This window comes from Sciurus carolinensis, chromosome 9 (assembly GCF_902686445.1).
Source record: "Sciurus carolinensis chromosome 9, mSciCar1.2, whole genome shotgun sequence".
Lineage (NCBI taxonomy): Eukaryota > Metazoa > Chordata > Mammalia > Rodentia > Sciuridae > Sciurus > Sciurus carolinensis.
In genome coordinates this window covers 53,817,470-53,831,443 of record NC_062221.1, presented here as the reverse complement: position 1 = coordinate 53,831,443, position 13,974 = coordinate 53,817,470, and the positions used below count along the sequence as shown (strand labels likewise).

Sequence of the window (13,974 nt, the reverse complement as noted above, 5' to 3'; positions counted from 1 at the left end):
TGGAAAATGGCAGGTGGAATATTTCAATGCCTCGAGCTAAGAGTTTCTGGGGACCATGCAGAGTGATGTCATGCTGTACTAGGTCACACTTGCGTTCCCTGCGTTCTTTGCAATGGAAACCCCTATGATTGACTGCATTGGTTTTATATCCAATAATCCCTTCTTAACAATAGTGTTCATCCTGCAGCACATGATGACTAGTTTAAAACATTATTTTAACTGATTGTATACACATGGACACTTGTATCCTTGAGTAGAATTTTACTCACTTTGTAACTAATGTTAAAGACAGGCCAACACAGAAGATCTCAGTGAAGCAGAGGAGTCAGTTCTTGGCATAAATGGGAATAGTGAAGGGATCAGAGGCAGAACAGAGTAGGGGCAGGCAGGGAGGAAGCCAGTCTAAGATAGTGGAGCTGATGGGGTATTTGTTTATGGGTGTTTGGGTGCAGAGTTCAGAGGTGAGGAGAGTTGGGCAGTGGGTGAGCCATAGGATGATTGGGCTGTATGAAATATTCTGAGTTGTGGAGTTTAGGAATTACAGAAACTCCTAGAACTCATCAATGTTATAAATAGAATACTTGAGTGCAAACTCCTCAAACTCCAGGCCCTGGGATTTGGGGCTGTGATATGTTCGTCATCACAGGGGTGGAGAGCACGTGGGGCAGGACTCCCCATCCATGTCCTCTAGGGGTGCTTAATCATTCTTGGAATGGCAGATTCCTGTCAAAAGCAAACGCAAAGGGACGAGGGAGGACAAGTTGGTTCATTCCTTCATTTGCTCATTCCTTCATTTTCTCCAGGGACCAGGTCCCTACTGGGTGGGAGTGCTGGTCCAGTCCTTGCGAATACAGTAGCAAACATGGCAGAACCCCAACCCTCGATCTGTTCACATTCTAGTCAGAGGACAATTGTTAAACTGGTTATCAAGTAGGTTGTGGCAGGGTTATGAAGAAAAGTACAGCGAGTGAAGGAAGTGAAGGTGTTAGGGAATGACTGTTCCGGTTTGGGGACAATATCAGGGAGAGCTTCTGAGAAGGTGACATTTGAGCAGAGTTGTGACGAGAGGAGTAGACCCAGCAGAGGTTAGAGGGGTGCAGACCCAGGCAGGGCTTGTGGATCCAAGAGACTCTCAGGCTGTGGATGTTCTCATGGCTGATGTGGGCGACAAGCTCGCTGGCTCAGGCTTTTTGGGGTCAGCACTGACTCACTGTACTAGGCGCCTAGCTCACGGCTAAGAGACTGTTTCTGCCATAAAATGAGGATCCTAATAGCTACCTCTGTTTTACAAGAAACTCATGAGAATTGGTCAGTGTCTTTAGGAAGTATTTTTTTATTATACAATATCTTGTATGTACACTTCGAATTAAATTTTTGTCAACTAATCCAGCTGTGTAATCACAGAACAAAACCTGGGCTGGTACACTCAGGGCTGATGCTGAGTCGACCCTCCCCCCACAGCCACCACACACAAAGTTTGGCCTTGAACTCTTGCTGATTTTCTTGGTTTTCATGTACTGTTTAGTTCTGGACCAAGACTAAAACTCTAGGTTCTGGTCCCCATTCCATCACTGATCACCTGGGGGGACCAAACTTTGCCCATATATTTCCTGGATCTCCTGCGAGGAGCAGGAGGAGGCCTGGGAGTATAATTTATGAGAAATAAATAGGTTTCTCCCCAGTTTTACCTTATCTATATTCAGAATGGTGGCCACGGCCCAGGGCAGTATAAGTAAGTGGCAGAAAATCAGTTGAAAACATCTTGGAAGAGTGGGGACTCAGATGTGACAAAGAGTCCTGGAAAGAATGACACTTTTTTTAATGATACATCTTTATCCCATGCACAAGTACTGGGCTAATGTCTTTAAAGCAGTTTGTGTGTGGGTACTCCCCTGGCTCTGAATGGATGGTGGACAGAAATACAGAACTCTCACCCCAGTCACCCCAGTCACCCATATACACCAGGCCAAATGCTGGCAAGTCAAGGGTCACAAGCTGAAGTGATGCATGGTCTGCCTACCTCTGGGTCTCTCCCATCAACCTGCCAAGGTCCCACTGATTTGGTCTGAAATGCCTTCTTTGGTCGAATGCTTCCCAGGCACCAGGTATTGTGCTAACCAGTTGATGCACATTATCTTGCTTATTCTTCCAAACAATTCATGGAGGTAGGAACTATTGTGCCACTTAACAGAGGAGCAAACTGAGGTTTATTCGCTTGTACTGAGTCACACAGTGAGAGTTGAGTGTTCAGCATGGAGCCTCGTCTGGACTGCAGCCTTTCTCTGCCTTCTAATAACCAGTTGGCAGTTCTTCTTCCTTCCCTGCCCCTCAGCTCCCCAAAGCCCCTTTGCTTGTGCACATCCGAATTCACACACAGAAAGCCACACGTGCCTGAGAATTTACCTACTCCTGGGGCGGCCCTTAACTGAAGGCTGTCAGCAGTACCCACTGTCATAGCCTATTGCCTTTGCCTCTTTTGGGACCACTCTGATGTATGTTCTCCAGATTCTTCCAGGGTCAGGTTGAAGTGACTTTCTGTATGACTTTGGTCTTGCTTGGTTTCCTCCCTTCCTGCTCTGTGCTCCCTTAACACATGCCTAGCTTAGGAGGATTTGCTCCTGGAGAATCCAGGCACTGGTTAGTATGGGCTGAGGTGGGGCAGGATGTTATCCATTGATTGTGAATCCAAGAAAGAATTCAGAAGCTGAGTCTAGCAGTGACAACCCAAGTGAGAGTTCACGTGACCCCAGAGAGAGCAATAATGTATCACACTGAAATACATCATCTTCATTCAAGAGGCCTCTGTGTGCCAGGCATTGCAGTAGACCATGCCCACATACTTCATTTAATGTCGGATCATCTCTTCATTAGATTTTCTTAGTTTTATTATGAATGTTGAAGATCACAAATAGTCCCCAACTTAACAGTAATTCAATTTGATTTTGTGATGGTGTGAAAGTGATATGCACTCTGGAGAAACTATACTTCAACATTTGAGTTTTGTTCTTTTCCCAGGTTCTTGATGTGCTGTTTGATACTCTGGTGTGGTGTTGGGCAGTGGCACTGAGCCACACAGCTCCCAGTAAGTCACATGATCCCAACAGTAAATGACCAAGGCTCAACAGCATACTGTGTCACTGTCATTTTGCTACAATATTCAGTAGGTTAGGTGCATTAAATGCATTTTGGGGTCAGAGCGGTACCAGGGATTGAACCTCTGATACACATCTGCAGCCCTTTTTATATTTTATTTTGAGGCAGGGTCTCGTTATGTTGCTTAGGGGCCTTGCTAAGTTGCTGAAGCTGACTTTGAACTCGTGATCCTCCTGCCTCAGCCTCCTGAGCCCCTGGAATTACAGGTTCTGCCACTGTGACTGGCTTCATTAAATGCATTTTTATTCTACAATATTTTCAATTTACAACAGGTTAATCAGAACATGAATCCATTGTAAGTCGAAGGACACCTGTATATGACTTCAACAAAATTCACCTATCACTAACCTTAAAATCACATTTAAAGTGAAATAGCATTTCTAAGTTTGATATTGGTGGGTTTCCAGAGGTGTTGCCTCAGGTATGTGAAACTTCATTCAATCCCTGATCACTGCCTACCCACTCTTGCTAAATGACCTGTTTCCCATATATTCATATACAGGGTGTCCCTGTGGGTGATTGAAGGATGATTGCCGACCTGGGTGACTCTGACTCTGAATGCAGGATTGATGCTGTAGAACTGTGCTAATATGGGGCATCACTACCATTTTTGACTGTCAAGAATTCAAACTGTGGCTTGTCTCAACTGTGATGTCTTTAAGTATAAAATATACATGTGGGATTTCTGCAGATATAATAATGTAAATTATCTTATTAGTAATTTGAAAATATTTCTTTTCTATTGAAATGGTAATATTCAGGTACATATTGGGTTAAGTAAAAGATTATTAAAACGGACTTTCATCTGTTTCTTTTTATTTTTAAAAAGTGCAGTAACTGGAACATGTCAAATCACATATATGGCTCTCATTACAGACCTATTGAGCAACACTGCCCTGGAAATTTCAACAAAGGGAGGCTTGTGGCCTGAGCTTGTCCAGTTCCTCCAAGGGAGAGGCAATAGCTGAGAAGACATTGTATGGTTGAGAGACAGGATTTTTAAAATGAAATTAGGAGGCAGCAAGGCGAGACCTGCATGACATCACTTTTAAAGGCACCTGATTGTGGTTCTGCAGACAGCGCCCTGCCACTGACGAAGAGGATTTATGACTGAAGAAAGTGGCTTGTAAATCGGTCACCTGCTCAAGTGACATCATTGCTCCTCTGGTTCCAGGCTGGGGTTTATTAACTTTGCAGCTCTGGAATTCACATTTGCTCTTCCTTTCATGCTGTCATAGTCCTGTGAGGAGAAAGACGCCAGTTGGGGGAAGACAGAAGAGGGAGGAGGAAGGAGGGGTGGGAGAGTCATCATTGATTAAAGCAATAAAGTCAGAGAAAGGGAGGACAAAGGGACACCAGAGGGCAAGATCTCATTGGCTAAAACAAAAACTTCGAGAAGTCAGCAAGTCGAGTGATCCCTTCACCCTCGTGAATGTGTGTGTGTGTGTGTGTGTGTGTGTGTGTGTGTATGTGTGTGTGTGTGTCTCTTTGGACTTTTGGATGTTTGTTCCTGGGAAGCCAAAAGCCACAATCTACCTTTGTTTTGCAGATTAAGTAAAGGGGGAAGGAAACAGATGAATGATTACAATTCATCTTCGATGAAACTTCTTTCCAGTTGTGATAAATAGGAGGTGTGGGAAAGGAATAGGGAGCAGGACATAAGGTATAATCCCCTCTGTGTCTGGGTGGAAGTCTCAGTTTGGGGATCCCTACTTCTAACGCCAGGGCTCCATCCTGGGAACTTCCTATTTCAGTGATTTGGCTGGGAGATAATTGCTCTCCAGGCAATATTCATTTGCACCTGTTCCTATGCCTGAGATGTAGAGAGTTCATTGAAAACTGGGTGGAGAAGCTCCCCAGCACCCTACTGCCTCAGTACATTTTCTGGGAAATGTCCCTGGCATTGTCATAAGCCTTCCAGCTCTGTCTGGATGCAGTTAACTCTTGACTCCAGGGGCATCCATCACCAGCAAACTAAGTTGAGAATATACCTGTTAAAAATGTTCTCTCAGCTCTGTAGTTGTTCACTAACCTTCAGTGGCTCCCCAATGTCCTAGTGCTCTGGCCTGCCTCCAGGGCCCTCCATGATCAGGACCCAGGTTTGCCGTCCCAGACTGCTTTCTTATCACCTTCTTTCAAAACCCCTGGACCCAGGGCTGGGGAGGTAGTTCAGCTGGTAGAGTGCTTGCCTTGCAAGCACAAGGCCCTGAGTTCAATCCCCAGTACTGCAAAAAAACAAAAAACAAAAAAAAAAAACCTGGACCCCAGCTGAATCACATATAGACACTTACGATGATCCTATACCCTTGTGCTCACATGAATGACTGGGAGCTGAGGCTCACTGTCATTGCCCAGCATTTTCAGAGAGTATCATGCTATATACTACTAGCTGGGAAAAAGATCAAAATTCCAAATTCAAAGAATTTTTTTTGCCCAAGATATATGCCTTTTGCACCATTGTAAGGTTGAAAAATCCCGTCAAATCATTTTAATTTGGGAACCATAAGTACTTGCTGGTTCCTCTATGTGCCCTTCCTCTTTATGCCACCTCTACTCATAGTGTTTATCATCTACAAACTCTATCCATAACCTTCATATAACAAAAATTTCCTTCTCCATGAGCAACCTCTCCTGCCCTCCACAGCACTTTGTTGTCTTTTATGGCCCTTGTAGGCTGTTGCTTGTGTGTATCTATCCCTGCTAAATTGTGAACTATTAGGGGTTGGGGTTAATAGAGACGGTCAGTATTAGTCAACCTGAGCTGCTATAACAAAATACTATATACCAGGTGGTTTAAACAATAGAAATTTATTTTCTTACAATTCTGGAGTCTGGAAATCTGGGATCAAGTTGCTAGTATGGTTTGGGTTTGGCTTGCAAATGGCTACCTTCTCGCTGTGTCTTCACATGGTCTTTCCTTGGTATCTGAGCATGAAGACAGACAGAGGTCTATCTTTTTCTCATTTATAAGGACACCAATCCTGTCTGATTGGGATATCATTTTTATGACCCCATTTAACCTAATTATCTTCTCAAAGCCCTATCTCCAAATGCAGTGACATTGGGAATTAGGACTTCAACATGTGAATTTTGGGAGAAACATAATTCAGTCCATGGCATTCCACATTTCGTCCTTCAAAGTCATGTCCTTCTCATATGCAAAATACATTCATTACATCCCAATAGGCCCCAAAATATTAGTTTATTTCAGTGTCAACTCCAAAGTCTCATGTAAATATCATCTAAATCAGATATGGGTGAGATCTAAAGTACAACTCATCTTAAGACAAAATTTCTCTCCAGTTGTGAACCTGTAAAATGAAAATACAATAGTGGGACAGGATAGACATTCCCATTCCAAAGGAGAGAGATAGAAAAGACAGAAGAGGTGATGGTTCCCAAGAAAGATCCAAATCTAGAAAGGTAAATCTCATTTGATTTTAAGGATTGAGAATAATTCTCTTTGGTTCAGTGCTCTACCCTCCAGATCCAGGAGGTGGTAGTTTCATCCCCATGGTTGTAAGAAGGAGTACTGTTCCCAAGGCTTTGACAGAGGCCGTCCCACCTATTGAACCAGGTGGCCCTGATGATCTATCTCTAAATCACCCTCTGGTGATTTTTTCCTGTTGAGGAATAGTGCATGTTGGCAGTTGAGTATCTGCATCATCTTGTCCCACACCATCAAGTTCAAGTTCAACAGCTTTTCTTCTTTGTCCTGTCTCCATCCCTTCAATTCAAACTGGTGGCGTTTCTTGTAATCCCATAAGTATTTTACCCAGGTCATTTTATCAAATGATAGCCCTTGGTGTTCCCTTCAAGGCATGATTTCTCATGTTTTATAATGTGGGTATGCTGAGAATTTTCCCAGTCTTTAATTTCTGGTTCCTTTTTTGCTTAAAAATTCCATTTTCGATTAATTGCTTTCCCTTGGCTTTTACTATAAGCTGTTGGAAGGAAGCTGTTCCTCAACGCTGCTCAGAAATTGCCTCAGCTAAGTATCTAACTTAATCACATAAGAGTTACACCTTCCACAAAACACTAGAACATGGTAGTGTTGAGATGGGTCTTTTTTTTTTGCCACTTTATGAGAGGATCATCTTTCTTCCAATTTCCGATAATATGTTCTCCATTTCCATCTGAGACCTCATCAGGATGACCTTTAATGCCTATATTTCTACTGACAACCTGTTCATGGCAACCTAGGCTTTTTCTAGCATTCATCTCAAAATTCCTGCCACCTCCACCCATCACAAGTCCCAAACCAGCTTTCACATTTTTAATTATTTGTCACAGGAGCACCCCATTTCTGAGCAATAAAATTCATTTTACCTTGGGTTGCCATAATGAAAGACCATTGAAAGTGTGGATTAACCCACAGAAACGTACTTTCTCACAGTTCTGGAGGATTGAAGTGAGATCAGGGTGCCAGCATGGTTGGGTTCTGGTGAGGGCTCTCTTGCTGGCTTTCAGCTATTCACTTTCTTGCTGTCTTCACTTGTGGTGGAGAGAGAGGAAGGGACAGAGAGAGAGAGAGAGAGAGAGAGAGAGAGAAGAAAATTCTGCTCTTTTTCTTCCTCTTATTAAGGACAATAGTACTATCAGTTAGGACCTCAATCTTATGACTTCTTTTAACCTTAATTACCTCCTTTAGGACTTTCTTCTCCTTTAGACCTATCTCGAAATATAGTCACATTGGGGGTTAGAGTTTCAATGTATGAATGTGGAGTGGGAGTTACAACTCATTTCAGAGCACTAATATTTAAATCCCTCTCATTCCCAGTATCCTACCTAGAGTGAGTGTTCTGTAAATGCATATTGAATGGAAAGAAATTGAATTCCAGTGCCTACAAGGAGTGGTTTTTATAAGCTGTGCTGTCTTAGCTTGTGGAATTTCTGAGGCCTCACACCCACTGGAAGAGCCACAAAGAGTGAACAGGTTTTTGTAGGAATGGGACTGAAGGAATTGTTTTAGCTACAGCTATTAAGGTCCAGACTCATGGGGTAAGAATGTTGTGAGGCTGTTATTCATCCCCAAGAGAAATTCCATCTAGTATGTAATGCTAACAACAATAATTCTTCTAAGCATTTGGATTTGTTTAAAAAGTATCTATCCCAAGGATTACGAATTGTGCAACTGACCCAATTGCCTCTCTTATGTGTTCGTCGAACCACCTCTGATCTTGGTGCTGCAACCTCTGTGGAGGGCATTTCAGCCTCCGTCACAGATTATTTTCATGTTCCCACACATGTTTTTCTATTGTCTTCCCTCCCATTTTAAATTTATGCAATCTTGCCATATTTTTGGCACCTTTAAAAATTCCAGAATTCCAGAAATCTTTTCAGAAGCATAGTAAGATTTAAATGCATTTTTAAAATAAATTGTTCATACATTCCCTGAGGACTAACAGCTCAAATGTCAAAACCTAAAGAGCCTGATCGATTCATTTATGAAGCTGGTATAGCCCAGTCCTGGAGAGGGATCAGGGCCAGAAGTGAGAAAGAGCAATAGCCTTGAGGAGTTACAGTCCTAGGATGGGGGAATTCAAGTTTCCCAATTGCAAGTGGGAGTGCATGGACAAGTGTCCAACCACTGGGCTGAGGGGAAGCTGCAAGAACTGTTTGCACTGCTGGAGGGAAGCTAGGTCAGGCTAGGATGTGGGACCAAGGTCCAGGCCACAGGAGAGCTTGTATGAGAACTGAGTCAGCTACTCAGGAGACAGGCAGGAGGACCCCAAGTTTGAGGCCACCTGAGCAACTTAGTGAGAACCTGTTTTAAAACAAAAAATCAAAAATCTGGATTTATTGCTCAGTGGTAGAATGCCCCTGGGTTCAATTCCCAGTACTAAAAAATAAACACCAAAACATCCCCTGTTTGGTACTAGGCACTGAGCAAGAAAGAACAGATGAGGTTTTGAAATTTCCCAGTGTTCCCAGAAGGATCCCCAGCACTTTGAGTCCATAAAATAGATCTGGGACTGGTCTTGAGGGCTACAGTTAGCCTTGGTAGAGCAGGAAGCACTGACTAAATGTCTAATGTGTGCTGGGTGCTGGAGAAACAGAGCCATCAGCCCAGGTCCTTATCTTGGGGACTCCACCATTTTAGGATGGCAGACAAGTCTAAAAATGGATCTCTTTAGGTCTGGAGTCAAGGGTCCTGGTAGGATTCATATTCACATATATCTCTTCCAGGGCCATGTTCTGCAATGACTTAAAGGAAAAGTATGAGAAGAGGATCATCATTAAAGGGGTTGATGCGGAGACCATGCACACGCTCCTGGACTACACGTACACCAGCAAGGCGCTCATCACCAAGCAGAATGTCCAGCGGGTCCTGGAAGCTGCCAACCTCTTCCAGGTCTGTGAACAAATGGGCTTGGTGCTCTTCTCTTAGGAAGGTGAAAGCAACAGTCTCCAGAGACCTGCCTGGACTGGCTCCCAGGCCTGTATCTCTCTCTCTGTCTCTCTCTCTCTCACACACACACACACACTCACACACACACACACACACACACACACACACCCTTAGCTGGGCCTGTGCTTACTTGAAAGTCAGAAGATGTTCATTTGGAAAATTTATGAGAGGTGGTGAGATGGGACATTGACTCCTTCACGAGATGAAGTCAGGGGATCTGGTGCTTAGCATGCAGGCATGGTTCTTGACTGCGGGCACAATGACTACAACTTGCAGCAGTCTAACCGGAGCCAGGGCTGGAGCCAGTGCTTCATATGCATAACCTGTGACTCTCAGCACAACCTGGAGAGGTGATTACTTCCCCATTCATGAGTGGGGAATGTAAGGCCACTCAGAGGATGACCGACATGGCTGTGACTTGAACCCTGGGTTTTCTGAGACCAGGGTCCACATGCTTGCTACCATACCACGCAGTTTCTCAGGCAGTGATGTCTAAGTTCTGGGGGAAGCAGGGTCTTTTGTGATCACAGTGTAGTGACTGAAAGAAGAGCACTGAGAAGTAAGGGGTATTGTTGAAGACCCTCAGAATTAAGTTTAATTTTAATATAGCATGTGTTTCTTCCCATTCATTAATGTTGGCTTCAATCTGGTTATGATAATTACATTTAGTTTCATAAAAAATTAGGCCCATAGAAGATGTCAGTTGCATCCACAATTAAAACAGGTGACCCATCCCAAGTTGCCATCTTTGCCTAGGTCTAAGGTTACAGCACTGAACCTGAGTCTATTGGGTCCAGGCAGAGACTGTCTCGTAGCTTGGATGTTGAAGTTTATCAGAAACATATACAATATGTATATACAACATAATATTCAGTATTCGCAAAACTCAGGGAAAATAGACACTTTTATTCATTGCTGGTGGAAGTGTGGGAAATTTTCTGGAAGTCATATAGAAACAGATATGAAAAACTGAAGAAATAATTATGGATTTTCAAAGTAATTCACAAATAGTTCTGTAGTGAATGGGATTATGTTCCCTAGAAATATATGTCTACGTCCTAACCCTTAGTACCTGTCAATGTGATTTTATTTGGAAAGAGGGTCTTTGCAGATGATATCTTGGGATGAGGTTGTAATAACTGTCCTCTTTGTGAGAGAAAAGAGAGGAAGATTTGACCCAGAGGCAAAGGCAGCTTAGGACAACAGAAATGTATTCTCTTAGAGTTTGGGAGGCCAGAAGTTCCAAATCAAGGGGTCTGCAGGGATGTATTCCCTCTGGAAGCTCTAGGGCAAGTCTTTCTTCGCCCTTCCAGTTTCTGGTGGGTTCTGGCATTCCTTCCTTTGTGGCCACAGCTAATCTCTGCCACAGTGGCTGCATTGCCTCTTCCTCATCTATATGTCTTCTGGATGTGTATGTTTTATAAAGGTACATATGAGTACATTGAGGTACAAGCTCTGGAGAAACACCTCCTCTCAAGCTCCTTGCCTTAATCATGTCATGTGGCTTATGAGTAATATTCACTCCTTTGTCATACAGGGTAGTATTGACAGGTTCTGGGGATTATGGCATGAACTTAACTTTTGGGGGCCCACCATTCAACCCACCACAGAAGGTTTTTCACATACCCTTTCGATGATTTGATTCTTGGCAGTCCAGTCCTGTTTTGGATAGAGGCCTTAATATGCTAGTTTGAATCTCAGTGTACATAGACCAGGGTGGGAGGCTAGTGGACTGGAGAGTTGTTCTAGTGCTCTCAGGTAGCCTGCCAGTTTTCTTTTTATTGGGGGTTCCCAAATGTTAGAACCTGTTGGGCCTTTCCTAAGATTGCTCATTTTCTCCAGATAAACCTCTTCAGTCTCCTGCCCCAGGGTTATATGCCAACTGCTTGTATTAGTGTGTGTGTGTGTGTGTGTGTGTGTGTGTGTGTGTGCACGCACGCCCCAGGGTGATAAGCCAACTGCATGTATTAGTGTGGTATGTGTTGTGTGCAAATCTTCACTTCATTAACCCCTGTATTTTCAGTATGATGTGTGTATGTGTCTTCCTCAGATTCTGGTGTCCCTGAGTCTAGAATTTGGCCTGGTTTCTCCAGAAAATAAGTCTTCTTTTCTAGTGTCAGTGTGAGTAGGAATTATTGAACTGCAAGAAGTTAGGGGGTGAAGGGAGTCACAGGAATTCTTTATCTGTCTCCCTGCAGTCAGCGGCACCTACCCTAACCTTCCTTTTTCCACAAGACTTTAATATTCCTGCTCTTTTGGGTTCAGAGGGGCAAGCTTGTTACCCTTTAGGCCTGACCTTCCCTGTCTCAGCAGAGTCACTTGCCAGTCTCTGTTTTCTGTGGTTTGGGGTTACTGGCGCCGCCTGGTTTCATTGAGGATGGCGTTTATGTTTCTGTTTTTGTTCTCCTTTCAGTTTTGGTGATTTTTTCAAGAGATCTATAAAAACTCTTAAGATATTAAAGACTGTAATCTTTTGTAATATCTTTTGAAAATATTTGCCACAGGTCATTTGACTCACAATTTTTAATTACAGCTTTTTTTTCATGTAAGAAAGTATTTAGTCAGATCTATTAATCATTCCTTGATTTTTTTTTTTTTACCTTTGGTATACATTTTTAGAAGGGCCTCCCATTGCTTATTCATATTCTTATTCACTTATAACTTCATTTAGTCTTATTATATTTACAGCTTTGATATTTAAATCTTTATGTATCCGGATTTACTTTGGCATCAAGTATTTTCTTCTCTCCCAACCCCTCCTTTGCCTTCTCCTTTGCTTCCTCCTCATCCCCCCCCCATCTTCTCTGGGTGATGAACTTCAATAGAGAGGTTGGTTTTATAAGACAAGTGGGAGAGGGTAGACAGGAGAGAGACAGGACAAGCTCTGTTGATTCTTCGACTCTGGTAATTCCTAACCTCAAAAATTTTCCAAATCTCTTTCACTTTCTAAGCAGGAAAAAAAAAAAAAAGTAAGTTTCTCCCTGAGGTTATTTAAGTAAGTTTCTCCCTAAAGCTATTTTAAGAAAACTAGAGAAACACACTGTGGACTTCTGGGTCTCCATTTAACCTACTGATTTCTGTGGTCTCTGAACTACTTGCTATGAAGTCTCAGACATAGAAAACTGGTCACAAAAAACAAAAAAGAAAGTCGAACTTGAAAAAACAAACAAACAAACAAACAAAAGCAAAGTGGCCACAGAGAAAACTGGTCTCTTTTCATACATGAAGACACCAGAGGGACAAAAGTAAATAAGTCGCTGAAATCACTTTGTAGTTTTAAAAGACTTATTCTTTTGAATGGGTAAAACATGCCCATGTTCCAATTTCAGGAAGGCGGCAGGTAAGGCAGTGAGGGTTTGCCGTGGTCACTATCAGCAAGGTCTTGCTGTTCTTTCTGTTCTATGTGCTACAAGACAGTCTGTGCGCACACCACTCCCATTGGTTGCTCTCATATTAAAAGCACAGATGTTGGCATGCTGTATACTCTATTTCACATTCTGCTTTGTTTCATAATCTATTTTGGAGATTGTTACAGGTCAGTGTGTGTAGAGCATTGTGTTTTCAGTAGCCACATAATATTGTTAAAGTCTCCTGAGATGGGACTTGGTGTCTGTAATGGTCTCGAATAAGGTAGAGTGGGTAGAGAGGAAAAAACATGGATTCAGAGTCAGGCGGATTTGGGTTTAAACCCCAGGCCAGTCAGTTGTTTGCTGTGTGTCTGTGGACAAGTTACTTAAGTTTTCTGAGCCTCAACTTTCTATTTTGTAAAATTAGCTCTCCCTTCAAGGAGTGTTATTATGAGGCTCTAATGAGATGATGTTCGCAAAGTACCTGGCACATAATAGATGCCGAAGAAAAGTTTCTTCCCATCACTGGTATGTTAATTTTTACTTTACTCTGCATAGTTTGTGCCTGGGATAAACTGGCTGACAATGAGCTACAAGAACATTTCCCTAAGATAATCCCTAAATTTTTTTTTTTATTTGAACCCAGGGATGCTTAACCACTGAGTCACATGCCCGGTCTTATTTATGTAATTATTTATTTACTTATGTATGTATTTAGAGACAGGATCTTGTTAAGTTGCTGAGGTTGACCTCAAACTTGGAATTCTCCTGCCTTAGCCTCCTGAGTCGCTGGGATTACAGACATGTACCACTGTTCCTGGCAACATCTCTAAATCTTTGTGGGTTTTTTCCCTCTAGATTAGGGTTATAAAATACCATGTTTAAGGTTTTTTTTTTCTCTCATGTCCACATGATACATTAAGTGGATAGATGCTTTATTTCAATTAACTCAGTCATAGGTAAAGAAAAGTGTGCTGGAGTTGACAGGTATGGTCATTTTTGCACGTCCACAAAAGTCAGCACCTCCTTTGTTGAACTGAAATCAATGGGAGTTAGATTCTC

The 13,974-nt window shown here is 42.7% G+C and overlaps 1 protein-coding gene across 1 annotated transcript in view; it reads left to right on the top strand.

The window, feature by feature from the left end:
* Positions 1 to 13,974, top strand: part of Klhl6 (kelch like family member 6) — a 59,911-nt gene that overhangs the window by 19,689 nt on the left and 26,248 nt on the right. The window contains exon 2 of the mRNA XM_047564733.1: positions 9,343 to 9,508. Within this exon, the coding sequence (XP_047420689.1) occupies positions 9,343 to 9,508 (166 nt within the window). The remainder of the gene's footprint in view (positions 1 to 9,342; positions 9,509 to 13,974) is intronic.